Raw genomic sequence first — 17634 nt, forward strand, 5'->3', positions numbered from 1 at the left:
CATGAAATAATAATCAAGATATTATTTTATTCTTAAAAAACACTAATGTGATGTATGTGCTTGCTTTTTATTGCATAATTCACCAAACTTAGGTGTCATTTTCAAAATGGCAACACATATTTCTTTCTCAACATTTACTTTTTATCTGTACTTACATTTAATGACCGTGTATATGCGGATGTGTTTTAATAAAGTTCACTATTTTGATTATTGTTTGTAGAACTTCATTTAGAGTCTGCCTCAGATATTGAGATGCAAGTGCTTCTCTGTGAATAATGCAATGTGTCCACACTGCATTAGGTTCTTTCTTACATATAAGCTTGTAATCCACTCTGATAACCTGACATGGAATAACCACCATCTGTACAACAAATGCCAACACATTTGGTCCAATCAATTTTGTTTTCAGTTGTGAAAGTATTTATTATTTCAAACAAATCCTCAGCTTTCATACCGTGAGTAATATATTTGCAGAACAATAGGTCTTCAACAAATTTATCTCCAGCTATAAATCATACATAAGATATTATTATTATTATTATTATTGCTCTTCTATTATTTCTCCCTGATTGGAAGTTCCACCTCGTGATGGGTATTGCTACCAGGTACACAGGGTGGTTGTTGTAAGTTGGGTGTTACTATAGGTTAAGGAACTCTCTGACTATCCTACAGGTGTTCAGGATTGCGACTTTCTGGAGTTCCTTGTAGGTGTTCGCTGGGAGACCTATTGCTGCTAGGCAATTTGCTATGCTGCTAGACTGTTATGTAGGGTCTTTGGCACCATATCTGTGATTGACATGATGATCATTACTTGTTGCATATGCCACATCTCTTTGATCTCCTGCCTTAGGTTTGTATACTTCCTGATTTTCCCCCATGGGTTTTCTGCAGGTTGCCAATGTTGGGTACTACTATGTCAATCAGATAGGTAGTGTTTTTCTTCTTGTCCACAAGGGTTATGTCCAGTCTGTTGTGCGGGATTGCCTATCCATTATTATGGCACAGTCCCAGTACAGTTTGGGGGTTGGGGGTCTCTAGTACTGCCTGAGGTTCATACTTGTAGTATGGTACACTTTCTTTGATCAACTAGTATTTCCTTGCTAGCTTCTGATGTATTATTCTGGCTATCTGGTCATGTCTATGAGTGTACTCTGTCTGGGTGATCACCTTGCATCCCGCAGTGATGTGTTGGATCGTTTCCGAGGCCAGGTGGCATCGTCAACATGTGTCTTCAAACACTCCGGGCTCCTTGGCGATGTATTTTCTATAGTTCCTGGTGTTGATTACCTGGTCTTGGATGGCGAGCATGAATCCTTCAGTCTCGGGGAATAGCATCCCGCTCTTGAGCCATGCATTGGAAGCAATTTTATCTATGTGATCTTGATGAAGATTAACTGTCTGCCATGGAGTGTCTTCTCTACCCATTTTACCAGCTTCGATTTTGTCTCTTGGTTGGGGGGAAGAACTCCTCGCTTAGGTTGAGTGGGGTATACCACTTGTCTATCTTCCTTATGGCCTGCTGGAGTGCTGCTGCGTGTTTCTGGAAATAATCCTTCAGGTTAACTATCACTGTCTTCTGTTGCTCAATGAGGTCTATCAGGCCCCTTCCTCCTTCTTTCCGGGCAATTGTCAGTCTCTCCCTGGCAGATTTCATGTGGTGTTGGCGGCTCTTGGTCATCATTGTCCTCGTCTTTCTCATAATATCCTCCAGCTTTTTATTAGTCCAATCTATGACCCTGAAGGTGTAGGTTAGCACTGGGACTGCATAGGTGTTTATGGCTTTAACTGTGTTCCCTCCATTCAGCTTTGCTTTCAGCAGGCTTCTGAGTCTTTGATGGTATTTTTCAGTCAGGCAGGCCTTAATTTCCTTGTGCTGTAACTGCTGAGCCTGCATCATCGTCAAGTATTTGTAGGCCTCTCCCTCAGGCGCCTCCGTAGCCAGGTGGGAAGGAGCAGCAGTGCGAGTTACACGCTTCTTGATTAGACCGGGGTTCGAGCCCGTCACCACCAAATACGGGGGATGCGGAAAGGTCAGGGAATGACCACCGCATATCCCGGAGCAATATGGCCTTAGTTGCTAATGCTCCTAAAAAAAACCAAATAACAATAACAAGCCTCTCCCTCTGCCATGGCTTCGATATCTTTACCAGTGTGCAGCTGGTAGTTTTGGTTGACTAATTTTCCCTGGTGCAATCCGTGGGTCTTGCATTTGTCTAGTATCATTGCTGAATTCTTTGGTAATCTGGGGTAGTTGCTGGGGGTGCTTCTTGGTTCCCACATAGAGCTTGATGTCATCCATGTACATCAGGTGGGTGAGGATATACAGGTTCTTCCTTCCTTCTTTGAGGTTATATCTGTACTTGCTACTGTTGAGCATGGTGAGTATTATTATTATTAGCCGTATAGTGCAAGGAAGCCTGAGGCTTATGTTGCACCAGCCAAAAAAAAAAAAACATTTCTGAATTACTCTGAGAGAAAGAGAGGGAGAAAACAAGAGTCAGAAGTAAAAGGGAATCACCAAGAAAGAGAAGAATGATGATATCCAGCTCAGGACCCTAGGTGTGCCAAGCTCATACTCACCAGATGTGAGCCCCTTGTGGGCTTCATTGTTTCTATCAGTTGCTTCATCCAGCTGAATGCCAAATTCGTTGCCTTTTAATTTTTCAATTAATTGTTCATTTATATCTTCAGCAATATCTTGTATTAATTGATAATGATACTATCAATCATCATAGCAGTATAATGATTGATTGTGTCATCTGACAACAGCACATTTAAGAGTTGTTTAGCTTCAGATTCTCCAATCACTATAGAAATCATATTGATTGCTGCTGGTAAAATAAGTTCTGCAATCGTATGAGCTTTCTTGCACTTTGCTATGATGCTAGAAGAGCTTTTTTGGGAGGCTGAAATGCTTCAAAAATATTTTATCTATTTTATATAATATTTTATTGCAGGTTCATCTACCAAATTGCTTGTAGTAACCAGATCCTAAGAATACGGTCAGGGAATACGATGCATTCTCTTCGTCAAAAATACCCCAGATATTTTCCATAATTATTTACATTAATAATACAAATCAATTAGTAGTAGATATCTAATAGTAAAAAAATCATATTTGCCATGGAAATCTTACATAAACTATTACATTGTCCATGACACACAGTTTGAGAACCGCTGGCCTAGAGCCTTCTTACATCATATGACTAATACATATCTAATATATGTGCAGGATATGTTGTGGGTTAAAATATGGAAATAAAAAGTTCACAATCAAGAAATATGGAACAGAACATAGCTGTTCTGTTCCATATTTCATTTCTTTCTTTTGTTTTTTTAATGGAACATTATCAAAGAGATTTTTTTAATCATTTTCATAATATGGTAGTTGCTCAGCTGTTTCATTGTGCCTGAGTTTCCCAATACAAGTGTCTAGTTTTCAAATTTTAGCCAACAGTAAGTGTGGATTAAAGAATAAATAGGAATAAAATAATATAGTTAATACAGTTAATAAATAATAACATAATCGTATAATCACACTGTCCACTGAACATGCTTCAGCTGAATTTTTTACTTAAGTGTATGTACTTGGAGTTCTTCCTTGTTTAGCTCTATTGTTAAAAAACCAACAAATTTCTAGGTCTTGAAATGGCCGATTTTCAAACATTATACTTTTATTTTGGATAAAAGGATAGTTCTGAATATTAGTGAAAATTTTATAAAATTCTATCTTCTTATTTGTTTGATTTCACATTTTGTTTATATATTTTGGTAGTTTTATTTAACATGTGTTACTTGATTAACAATATAACCTTTTTTTTTTTTTTTTTTTTAAGACGTGGTCCATTAGAATACTACAGTGATAGACTATTCTGGATCAATGAACATGGTGATAGCATAATTAGTGATATGAATGGTAAAAATAATGCATTATTGAGCTCTCCAAACCATACTCTTCATTCACTAGCTGTTATTAACCCATTTCTTCATCCTTATCCAGGTAATCATAGTATATTTGTTCTTTGTTCCATCCACTCACATACTCATAAATTTGAAGTTAACAGATGTCTTAAAAAAACTGTTAGTAATTTATAAGAATTAGTCATTGGTTATATCAGTGGACTCTAATAGTAAACATGTAAATCATAAACTGTAAATGTTGTTTATTCACTGTTTTTCCTTTGTTGTCTAGAATTAACAAGATGGACTTATTCTTTTGATAATTTGGCACTCAAGATTGTTAATATACCCAAGATTAATTCAGCGTTATCATGGGGCATCTCTTTCTATTGTGAGCATGTTTATGTCAATTGGAACTCTAATTTGGTTTTAATTATATGAGTCAAAGTAACACTTTGCACATGTCAAGGTCTCTTGTATGAGGCTTCAAAAAAAGTCAGGGAACCTACTGATATTCAGAAGATGCATTCAGGGCTGCAATAATACTGGTTTAAATTAATGCAAAGGTAATGTTATGGCAACGAACTTACATACCTTCAATGAATATATATTTGGATAGTAGCTAACACAAGGGCCCTTAGCCTAAGTTGTGTATGTAGCAATGTCAGGAATGTTATCAATAAAATTTGGCCTAACTCGAACTCGTGGTTAGGACAAATACTGCTCACATAAATAGGGATAACAGAAACTTGTTGTCGCCAAGAATAGGCGATGATGACTTTCACTATAGAATATACACTGCCCTACCATTAAAATCTGGACTCCTTTATGCTGGCACAGAACCTGTTTGATGTAAGATAGCTGGAAGCAAAGGAAAAAGAGTGAGGTATTAGCATTAATAAAGGCATATGATGCAAGAAAGCAAGCTTACACAGCATCGGCCAAAAAAAAAAACTTTCCCATTTCACCCATCCATTTGTTCCAAATGTTTGTCTAGTTCTGCCTTGAATTTATTTAAGCTATCAATTTCCACAACGACAAATGGAAGTTTGTTCCAGCAATCAACTACTCACTGGCTAAAGGCAATTTTCCACACATCTATTTCACAACTGTCTTTCCTCAGTTTCAATTTATGCCCCCTCAGGTTTGTAATCTGAGCAAGAGGAAGAATCCCATCAGCAACGAGCCTGCTCAATTTATTCAATGCCTTATACACCACAATCAGGTCTCCTCACAGGTGCCTATTCTCCAGATGCTGCAACTTGCAGAACTTAGCCTTCCTTCATAAGAGCACCCCTTTGCTCCCCTCACCAGTTCCATTGCCCTTCTCTGTACTTGTTCTAGCAACTCTACATCCTTCCTAAAATGAGGCTTCCAGACCTGTACTCAGTACTCAAGGTATGGCTTGACCATTGCATTATACAAGGGGATAATCACCTCATTATCTCTGCTTGCAAAATTCCTGTATATATCATTGACAAGACCCCATGACCTACTCTGGCAGTCTGTCTACATTACTCAGAAAACTTCATGTCTGACTGTACAATTACCCCCAGGTCTCTTTCATTCTCCACTATCCTGAGTGTAACACTACCCAGTTGATACATTTCTCTGACAAATCCAAAGTACTGCTATCCATATGCAGTACTTTGCATTTGCCAATGTTAAACTTCAGTTGCTACTTCTCAGCCCATCTGCCCCAAATTCTCCAGATCCTATTGCAGCAGCATACTGTCATTACTGTTATTAACAACCCTGCCAACCTTTGTATCATCTGTAAACTTTGAAATTAAGCTTGATATACCTTCATCAATATCATTGATAAATATACAAAACAACAATGAGCCCAACACTGAACCCATTGGGGGACGCCACTAATAACATTAGTCCACGAAGAGCAGTGTCCATTGATTACCACTCTCTGTCTTCTCACACCCAACCATCCTTTTATCCATTGTAGCAACTTGCCCTTAATGCTATACTGCTCAATTTGTACTGTAGTTTTCCATGTGCAATAATATCAAAAGCTTTCCTGAAAAATCCAAGTACAGTCAGTCCTCGTATAACACATGTTTACACAATTTATAAATAGGGGAACGATATCTTATATAACACGAACCGAATTCGCTTATGCATGATTCGCCTTTGTGTTTACAAGAAACGGCAATCGAACACGGAATCACCCCAACTGAATGCAACATGATAGGAATGAAGAGAAGATTCTGAAAATGTTTTGTGTTTTATATCAGTGAAGGGGAAACACATTTCACCATAATAACGTAAAAACCAACACAATTCCAGCTATCGGTATAATCACAAATGCAATTAGATCGAGTTTACTCCAGTTTATAACAGATTCCACTAGCAGAAACACAACTGGAAATTGTTTTAGGGGTTACTAGGTAGTAACCCCTAGAAATGTGCTTTAGTAAAATGTGAGTGTTAATAGTGTATCTCTGCCTTTACGGTGTTGTTTATTCAGTTGCTACACATGCGCAGCTTTGTTTATGTGTATCAAGCCTGCCTCCTCGTTTTGAACCCAAAAAATGAGTAAAATACTTACTTAAAAGGTGTGAAAAGGAAGCGTCCTGGTGATGACACTGCAGATTCAGAGAGAAAAAGAAAAGCAATATCGATAAACAGAGGTGGACTGGGTCAAAAATTCTTACCCGGGAAAATCTGTAGTGGCCTCATACTAGTGTTTATGGCCAAAATCACACCGGCCTCCGGCCCACTGGGGTTTCCCTGGTAAGGCTTATGGCCAGTCCGCCTCTGTCGATAGAGAAAAAATATGAAATTGTGAAACGCTTTGAGCGAAATGAAAGACCATATGATATTGCATGTGCTACAGACCTAAATGAGGAAACGCCAAGAATTACAAAGAATGCAGAGAAAATAAAAACTTTCATAGCAGGAACAACTCAAAGTGTAATTAAAATCCATTAGATTAAGACACAAAGATTGGAAGAGATGGAAGCTGTCATCTGTTTGGATAGAAAATCAAACAAAAAACAAGTTAATTAATTATGAGAGCTTCATTCAACTGAGGAAAAGTCCCTTTGGATTGGACAAGTGCCAATGTATTGCCAATCCATAAAGGTGCTTCTACGAACAAAGTGAGTAAATACAGAACGGTTGGTCTAATTTCACTGGTAGGACAAATTGTGAAAGTGATGAATAAAAATTCAATATAAGGAAATCTTAGTAGAAATAATATTCTGATGGAAACACATTATGATTTTTAAAAGAAAAATCATGTTTAGCTATGATTAGCTGTTTTGAGAGTCAGTCATGAGTTCGATCCAGGAAATGATTTTGACATTATCTATTTGGCCTTTAGCAAAGCATTTAACTCTGCCTCACAGAAGAGATTATTGCATAAACTGGAGCATGTCAATATCGGCGCCTCCGTAGCCAGGTGGGAAGGAGCAGCAGTGCGTAGCACACGCTTCTTGATTAGACCGGGGTTCGAGCCCGTCACCACCAAATACAGAGGATGCGGAAAGGTCATTCAGGGAATGACCACCGCATATCCCGGAGCAATATGGCCTTAGTTGCTAATGCTCCTGAAAACCAAATAACAACAACAACATGTCAATATCAGGGGGCGCCTCCATAGCCAGGTGAGCAGGACCAGCAGTGCATAGCACACGCTTCTTGATTAGACCGGGGTTCGAGCCCGTGACCACCAAACATGGAGGATGCGGAAAGGTCAGGGAATGACCACCGCATATACCCGGCGCAATATGGCCTTAGTTGCTAATGCTCCTAAAAACCAAATAACAACAATAACAACAACAATATCAGGGTTAGCATATTGCAGCCAACCCATGATTCTGAGATGGATTGTGGGTTGGCTGCAGAAACAGAAGGCAGATATCTAATATAGTTAGATATTAGAATCCCAAGGTGAGATTCGAACCCAAAGATCGCGGGTTTGAATCCCGCCTTGGGCTTGGATCAGAGTAAAATGCAAAAACTTTGGGAGGTGCATTATGGCCACAGAAGCCGATGCACCAACAACTAAAAAAAAAAAAAAAAAAGAAAAGATGCTGAGACAACTGTTGTTTCTGATTTTCTCAAATGACATTAACAAAGGATTACAGGAAGTGATGCCAAGATTTTCAAATGTTATTAATGTTGGGAAAATGGTTAATGACTAGCAGAGATGATGTGGATATATTTTGGGAATGGCCAGAAAAGTAGTAGCTATTTTTTGATGCTGCAAAATGTTTTTACACTTTGAAAATAATGATTTCGATTCTTTAATTCATCTCCTCCTTATATATGAGGAGTTGAATTAAGAGAATAGAGAAAGAGAGAAATTTGTATGTTATTATCCAGGCAGATATGAAGTTCTCCATGCAATGTAAACAAGCAGCAAGGAGGCTCAAAACTGTACTTGGAGCACTGTATCCAAGCACAGTGACTGTGCCTAAAAATATCATGCTTCTTGAAAAGTACTGAAGCCTACAACAGCTACAAGTTGATCTATAAAAGTCCCACAAATGAGGTTAGTGAAGCCAAGGCTGAGTATGAGAAAGTCCTGGCTAAAAGAGTAAAGAATGAGGACAGTGAATGTTTCATATATGTGAATACAAAGAAGAAAAAGAAGAAACAAATCAGATTAGACCTTGTTGTTCTGGGTGTGGGGAAGTCTGAGATAACCCAGCTGATGTTGCTGATGAATTGAATAGGGTACTTTGCATAGATCTTTACTGATGAAAGACTCTTCATATTGAGGAAAGGCTGAGGCAGTTAAAATTAGTGAATTTGAAATTACAGATGACTGTTTATTAGAAAAATATTTTTTTGTGCCTAAAGGCATGGGAGGCTCTCCTGGAGTTGATGGCATATACACAGTAACTTTGGCGTAGGTGGCCACAGACTATATTGAACTATTAAAGTTAATTATGAAGGCATCATTGTGCTTGAGAGAAAGTTCCTGGAATTGGAGAGGTGTCAACATATCACCGATAAATAAAAAGTAAAAGAGTGAAATCGGTAATTACAGGTGGGTTAGTTTGACTTCAGTGGTAGGTTTGGTTTGGTTTGGTTTTTTTTTTAGGAGCCATATTGCTCCGGGATATGCGGTGGTCATTCCCTGAATGACCTTTCCGCATCCTCCGTATTTGGTGGTGACGGGCTCGAACCCCGGTCTAATCAAGAAGCGTGTGCTACGCACTGCTGCTCCTTCCCACCTGGCTACGGAGGCGCCCTTCACTTCAGTGGTAGGAAAAATCTTAAAGGCAGTGAGTAAGGGGCAATCCAGGGACATCTAGATAGAAATAGCATTTTAAATGACACACAACATGGTTTTGTTAAGGAAAAATTATGTTTAACTAACCTGATAAGCTGGTATGACACAGTTGTTCATAAGCTGGATGTAGGAAACAATTTCAACATGGTTTATTTGGATTTTAGCTAAGAATTTTATTCAGACCCTCTTGAAAGATTACCATATAAGCTGGAACATGTTGGGATTACTGAAGAAATTCTAAGATGGATTCCAGGACAGAAGGATTATGATTAATGGATATTCTTCAGATTGGTGTAAAATCAAAAGTGGGGTCCTCCAATAATTGGTTCTTGGACTGTTGTTGCAGAAATTCATAATGAAAGTGCCAAAGGTAGATGATGTAAAGATTAGAAAAGTCATTAATGATCAGTGCTAAGCAGTGCTCCTTCAGGATGACTTGAACAGGTTTCGAGAATGATCAGAAATTAGCATTAGCATTACCTGAGGCATATGATGCAAGAAAGTAAGCTTATACAGCATCAGCCAAAAAAAAAAAAAAAAAAACCCTTCCCATTTCACCCATCCAGTCACTCCAAATGTTTGTCTAGTTCAGCCTTAAATTAATATAAGCTATCAACTTCCACAAGAGATGGAACTCTGTTCCAGCAATCAATTATCCACTGGCTAAAGGCAAACTTCTGCACATCTATTCTACAACTGTCTTTCCTCAATTTGAATCTATGCCCCATCATGTTCTTAATCTGAGCAAGCAGAAGTATCCCGACAGCATTGACATGGCTCAAACCGGTCAAGGCCTTATAAATCTCGATCAGATCACCTCACAGGTGCCTAGCCTCCAGATGCTGCAACTTGTAGAACTTAAGCCCTTCATCACAAGCACATCCCTTTGTTTCTCTCACCAATCTTGTTGCCCTTCTCTGTACTCATTCTAGCAACTTGACATCCTTCCTAAAATGAGACCTCCAGACCTGTATACAGTACTCAAGCTTTGTGGCCTGACCATTGCCTTATACAAGGGGATAATCACCTCCTCTCTGCTAGCAAAATTCCTATACATCATTAACAAAACTCCATGACCTGCTCTGGCAGCCCGTCTGCACTGCTCAGAGAACTTCATAGCTGACTGCACAATTACCCCCCCCCAAATCTTTTTCATTCTCCACCTCCGTAGTGTAGTACCACACAGTTAGTATGATTCTCTTGGATTACTGCTACCCATATGGTGTACTTTGCATTTGTCAATGTTAAACTTCATTTGTCACTTCTCAGCCCATCTGCCTAACTTTTCTAGATCCTGTGGCAGTAGCATACTGTCATTAACAACCCTGCCAACCTTTTTATCATCTGAAAACTTGGACATTAAGCCTGATATACCTTCATCAATATCATTGATAAATACACAAAACAACAATGGGCCCAGCACTGAATCCTGGGGCACTCCACTAATAACATTAGTCCATGTAGAGCAATGTCCATTTATTACCACTCTCTGCCATCTCCCACTCAACCATCGCTTTATCCACTGCAGTAACTTGCCCTTAATGCCATACCGCTCTCCAATTTATTAGCATTAGCATTAGTAGAGGCATTTGATGCAAGAAAGCATCAAATATGCAGCAGTCTTCCATGTGCAACAGTATCAAAAGCTTTCCTGAAATCCAAGTATATGATATCAAAATTATTTTTTGCATCCAGTTCCTTTGTGACCACATCTTAGTATCCAATCAGATTGGCCAGACAAGACTTCCTCTTAACAAACCCATGCTGTGTCTGATCTATTACTGCCATCTTGTCTAGGTGATCCTGTATCACTTCTTTAACCAGTAATTCCATTATTTTCCCTGGAACAGAAGTTAAACTAATAGGTCTATATTTATTTGTGTAACCCTTTGAACCCCCTTTGTGAATTGGGGATACATTTGCACATCTCCAGTCTATGGGGATCTTCCAGGACTCTAAGGATGCTCTTATAATTATGTCTAAGGGTTTGCTTACTTCCCTTGCTGCCTCATTCATTATAACTGGATAGATTCCATCTGCCCCAGTGCCTTTTTTATGTTTAACTTCAACAATTTCTCCTCCACTTTGCTCTCAATTATTACAAAATCACTTATATCTCCCTGTTAGACTTTGATAAACTTCTGGCATTCCCCTCCTTGAATAATTCCTCATATGTGAATTTAGATGCAAAATAGTCATTCAGTTTATCTACTACTTGAGCAGGATCATCAATAGTCAAACCATCTATGGAGGGGATGAATCAGATCACCAATCTGATTCATCCCCTTTCTTCTAGAGTTTACATAAGTAAAGAACTCTTTGCTGTTTTTCTTTGCGTCCTTTGTCAAAGATTTCTCGTAATCTGCCTTCGCCTGCCTAACCACCTTTGTGACTTGATTACAGACTAGTTTATATCTGCCATAGGCTTCTGTGGCACCTGATAATTTATGTGCATCCCATGCATTTTTCTTTTCTTCCACGAGCCTCATTAATTCATCTGGCATCCATTTAGGCCTACACCTTGAAAAGCCTAGTAGCCTCCAAGATTAAATCCCTGAAAGCTTCCCATTTAGAATTCACCATTGGTAACATCATCAGTTGATCCCACTGTATAGAATTTAAAAACTGTCTGAGACCACTGTAGTAATCTTTACAAAAACAAAAACTCTTCCCTTTACCTTTGATGGTAGTTACATCTTTAAGTAAATCCCACATCAGTACACTGTGCTGTGTTCACTGTCACCTAGTGGTTCCTTTATCTGCAAATTCTTAATGCATGAATAATCACTGCTGGTAATCAGACACAGGTATTACTCCCTCTGGTTGCCCCTGGAACATGTTGCTGTAAAAAACATCCTCCAACAAATTCCCAAATGCCTTGCTAGCATGTGAGTGACCAACTCGCAAGTCCAGTCAGTATCTGGAAAGTTAAAAATTACAAGATATTCTGATTTAATGGCCCGTTACAAGATATTCTGATTTAATGGCCATTCTATTTCTCTGCACAACTGTTCATTGTACTCATCAGAGTCATTAGGCCTATAACATACTCCTACTCTCATTTTCCCTTTCCGAGGGTGACAGTTTCATGTAGCAGAATGCAAGGTGTTACACTTGGGGGAATAGTAACCCCAAAATAATTTGTGCACCATTGTGGGGTTAAATTAAAACCAGTACAGGAAGAACAGGATCAGTTACAATACAGGCAGATGTGAAGTTCTCTGAGCAGTGTAAACAGCTGGCCAAGAAACTCGTGGTGTCCTGTCAATGATTTATTGAACAATAAATGTTCCATTCCAGAGACACCATTGTATCATGAAAATATTGTAATGTGAACCCAGTAACACATTGTTTTTTTGGCAATTCATTCCAAGACCTCTGAAGTTGAATCTTAATGCACTCTTTAGGGAACATATTATTAGTTTTCACAATGTTGTATGTACAATACAGTAAGTTTATGTCAGATAAGCACAACACGAAAAATCACTTCAACTAAAGGATGCAAAAACAAAACATGCAGCCAACACGTTTACAAACCCTGCTATTGGCTGAGAGGAAAGACCACATGGTCCATTTGGAGACAACCGTAAGCCCACTTTAAAGTGAAATAAGTAAACACCAGTTAACATGATCACTGGTTAGTAGAATCAGCTGCTTTATAGAATCCAATTTCAAAAAACCGATTCAAATCATTAAAATTCACTACACTTTCATCGTTATCATATGTTCTGTTATAAGAATCAGTTTTGAATGCCTTTGTGATATTTTTATAAAGCACTTTTCTGGAGGTCACTACCATAAAACAATAAAAACAATTAGCAGTTTCTGGTTTATCTGGCTTTTCCGATAGTGCAATCTATTATAAACGGGTGGTAACCTCGATCCTGTTGCATTTGTGATAATACCAATAGCTCGAATTCTGTGGGTTTTTACGTTATTTTGGTGAAATGTGTTTCCCCCTTCCATGAAATCTTTATTCGTAACAAAAACATAAATTTTCAGAATCTTCTCTTCATTCCTATTTTTTAAGCTTCATAAACGTGTTACTCTGAATCTCACTTGTGCACACTTAAGGATGTGTCATAGCAGTAATAGTATACTGTTGAAGAAGGAGACAGCAGTCTCCAAAAGCTTCAGGTTTTATCGCTTTTAATCCGTTTATTTTAGATAATTTTATTGCTTCGGTATATTTTTAACTATATTTTTAACGTTTTATCGTAATTTATTGTAATATTTCTGATAATGTATCACATTATTTTTATAGTAAAAATTTTTTTATTCCTTGGCTGGTGTTTGTCTTTAATTATTGCAGTATGTGTTAGTTGCAATTTGTGTATGCTGTGTTCTTTGTTATTGATTGCTTATTATTTTTACTGTTTTGAATTTTACAACCCATAAAAAAAAAGATGGTGAATAGAAATATCATTTGATTAGTATGTACATATTACAGTATTAATTAAGCTGTGTGTAGGCATAAATTTATTTTTATTTTGCCAACTTGTGGAAAATATTCTCCCGATTTTCACTTATCATTTAATTTTGTTAATTGGTAAGGTAATAAAGGTAATAAAAAAGTAAAATTGGTGAGGCAATAAGATAATAATATATTAAAAAAATTATGTACCAGGTACATAATGAGTTGCTGCCACTCTACTCTGAGACTGACAGTGTCACTGATAATGTTACAGCAGTGGTCGTCAAAAACGTCTTTACTGCTGGAACTCATTATGAAACTGGTACAGCAAAATAAATAAAAAAAGTATTGCTGCATTATTTTTATTGAAAAAATAATTTCAATATAGTGAAATACAATGAATAGAATTTTTAATTTTATTAGTGTACATTGAAATAATTCGTATAAAATATATTGTAATAACACTAAAATTATTGGCGTATGGTAACTGAAATAAGATATATAATTTTGACACTCAAATGATTTTAATTCCCGAGTGAATGCTCCATCGATTGTCATTCCGTTACGTGTAGTATTTACTAAAGTATTTGACTTAATATCTAAATTGAAGACATCTTTCATAAATTTATAAAACTTCTTTCGTGCCTCAGAATTTAATTCTAGATTGAAATCACCAGCGAGAATTATAGGTATACAATCCAGTGGCTCTTCCAATAATTTTGCACTTTCAGTGGAATATAGCATCAAATTCTTGTTTATGAATTTTTGAATTATATCTAACAACATCCCCTGGAGTGATGTATATGGCAACGATGAAAATAGATTCACTATTGAATTTGCACAAAGATCCACAAATGTCTCCAATTTCATCTGATACCACTGTCATATTGCTGCTATTATGTTGTGCAAAGATATGTGATGTACTGATGATAGTTGAACCTTCAAGTTGATATATTGCAACACCACCACTACGAACATCCGACCTGTTAAATTGAATCACACATTGGAATGGTTTAAGTAATATATGTTCATCATTATCATGTTTCACTTAATATCAATATTTTGGATTGCTGTAAGATTGTGTCCATTTCGATATCTCGAACATGGGTCCGTAAACTTTATATGTTCATCGATGATATAGATATACCACTTTGTATGAAATCTTGCAGTTCATCCTGTAGAGACAGTAGCTTATTATTTTTCAAGCGATCTAGTTCAGCATGAAGTTCTATATTACTAGTAACTTTGCCATGGTAAAATGCAAAATCATTGCAGGGATTTGTAATATAAAAACCTTGCAATGAGGTCACTCGAGATAATGCCACGTATACAAGTTGCTGTTGATGATCTTTCTCATAATTATTTATAACTTTGTCGAAGGTCCCTCCTTGAGATTTATGTATAGTCTAAGCACAAGCACATACTAAAGGAAATTGTGTATGTCTACATGTTAATTTCCTATTGTTCTTGAATGGAATTGTAGTTAATTGTTTTATAATAGGTACGGATTGACCAGATAAATGTTTATCTTTCACATATTGTTTATAACGATATTGAAGGTTATGTCATATTTTTGACTCAGGAAATTTGATCCATACTCGTTTAATTGTTTCATCGTCCTCAAATTCGAAATATACTAAAGTACTGATTGCACTGTTTACCAATCCATCGACCACATCTATATTTGTAGTAATCATGTACAGTTTTCTTTTCAATAATGGTAAAATGTATGGAAGTCCTGCAGTTTCAGTCACTGACATTTTATGAATTTTATTTTGCATACTTGCTAATTGTTCTTCAGAATGATATCCGTGGCATAAATCTTGTGCAACCACTTCATGGATTTCATCTGCAACTAAAGCATTTGTAGATTTAAATGCAATTTGCAAATTTTCGGTACACATTTGCATAATTTTCATTTCCATATATAGCAAACGTTGGGAAGTTACTCCACAACAATCAGATCTACGAATTTCACTTGATGCCATCATAAAGGAAGTAGTTTTCAATCCATTTTTAACTTCTTGTGCATGTCCCAAATATATAGCTGGAAAAGAAAGTTCTTCTGCATATATATCAAATATGAAACTTGTTGGAGATAATTTCTGACCTGGTGCTATACATAAATATTTGCACCAATGAGCCAAAACATTATGACCACCTACCTAATATGATATTGGTCCACATGCAGCTAAAACAGCTCATACCCAGCAAGGCGTGGACGCTACAAGATTTCTAAATGTGTCTTGTGGTATCTGGTACCAACATGTAACCAGCAGATCCTTTAACTCCTGTAAGGTCCATGGTTGAGACACCACAGATCGGAGTTGATGTTCCAACACAAACCACAGATGCTCGATGGGATTTATGTCTGGGGAATTTAGAATCCAGGGCAATACTTGGAAGTCTTCCTCATGTTCCGTGAACCAGTCTCAAACAATCCAGGCAGTGTGGCATGGCACATTATCCTGCTGAAAGATGGCTCCACCAGAGGGGAAGACTGTTGCTATGAAAGCGTGTACCTGGTCAGCAATGATGTTTAGGTAGGTGGTAGACGTTAGAGTGCCCGGCACATGGATGACTGAACCCAGGGTATCCCAGTAGAACATTGCCCAAAACATGACACTGCCACCACCGGCTTGTTTTCGTCCCACAGTGCATCCAGGTGCCATCACTTCCCCAGGTAAATGATGCACACCTACCCAGCCATCCATATGGTGCAACACGAAACATGATTCATCGGACCAGACGACCTTCTTCCAATCATTCAAGTTCCAGTTTCAATGCTCGTATGACCATTGTAGGCACTGTTGCCAGTGAACCGTGATTAGCATGGGCACTCAGAGAAGCTTGTGGCTGTGCAGCCCATTCCCAGCAGGGTTCGATGTACTGTGTGTTGTGACACATTACTCCTGTTACCAGCATTCCAATTACCGGCAAATTGTGCCACAGTTGCCCTTTTGTTGCCATGTACCATCCAGGAGAGCTTTCACTCACCTCAAGCATCGATGAGCTGGGTCGTCCAACACCTTGCCGGTGGTTCACGGGTTTTCCCACCTCGGACCACTTTCGGTAGGTACTAACCACGGCTGGCCGTGAGCCAGCCGTGGTTAGTATCCACCAGCCATGCCGTTTCGGATATGCTCTGACCCAGCTGTCTGGCCATTACAATTTGGCCTTTGTCAAACTCGCTTAAGTCCGTTGGCTTTCCTATTTGAAGAACAAGAGTAACACTGATTAACAGAGCTCAGTATCAGTTTTTTTTTTTTTTTTTTTACCAAGTCTCAACCCACACACACCGTAGTTCACCTGCAGTTGCTTCAATTTACATAATGACTCACTGGTCATAATGTTTTGGCTCATCAGTGTATCTTCAGACCATAATAATGTTTGTTGTTGAATTAACAATAGTGCATCATCATTGTTGACACGTTCCACAATTTCATCTGAATGTTGCTGTTCACTATCATCATTTGTCCCCAAGAAATCGTCACTCAGTTTTATGCTGTAGAATTTATACAAAGGTGAATTTATCAAATACCGTAACCATATTTCACTATTTTCTTCTGCACACACATCCTTGTAGAAATGATGATTTATGTATGAGTCTTCGTTTTATATGTACATTAATGGCATAATCGTCAACTAATTCTCTAGGTAGTTGATGAACCATCATATTTACATTAACTGGTACATTTATTACTTGTCCAATGATCCCATATTGCCCATGTTCATAACGTAAATGACGAATTTGCATAAAGGGTAATTGTAGTTGATATCAAATGCTCAGTTACAACATCCATTGGAGGCAAATGAGTAGGATATGTTGGATATATAAATCCATTTGACGTGGAAATAGTTGGTATCTGTCCCTCTTTTAATGAAGTATGACATGTATTACATGTCATGAAAGTACTCACTTCTTGTAAATGAAATTCATTTTGAAATAATTCATATGAAGTCATTGGAAATGGTTTCAAATCTAATTGAAACCATAAACGATCACAAACATTACAACTAAATCCAAATGGGTTTTTGTACACTAGTTTTTCTGACCAAG

At 37.7% G+C, this 17634-nt stretch overlaps 1 protein-coding gene across 1 annotated transcript in view; it reads left to right on the top strand.

Moving 5' to 3' along the window:
• The window catches only part of LOC150091323 (proto-oncogene tyrosine-protein kinase ROS-like), a 712204-nt gene that overhangs the window by 357267 nt on the left and 337303 nt on the right, over positions 1–17634 (top strand). The window contains exon 17 of the mRNA XM_090389969.1: positions 3837–4000. Within this exon, the coding sequence (XP_090246095.1) occupies positions 3837–4000 (164 nt within the window). The remainder of the gene's footprint in view (positions 1–3836; positions 4001–17634) is intronic.

The sequence above is a fragment of the Mastigoproctus giganteus genome, chromosome 1 (assembly GCF_048544385.1).
Source record: "Mastigoproctus giganteus isolate SK-2022 chromosome 1, ASM4854438v1, whole genome shotgun sequence".
NCBI classification, from domain to species: domain Eukaryota; kingdom Metazoa; phylum Arthropoda; class Arachnida; order Uropygi; family Thelyphonidae; genus Mastigoproctus; species Mastigoproctus giganteus.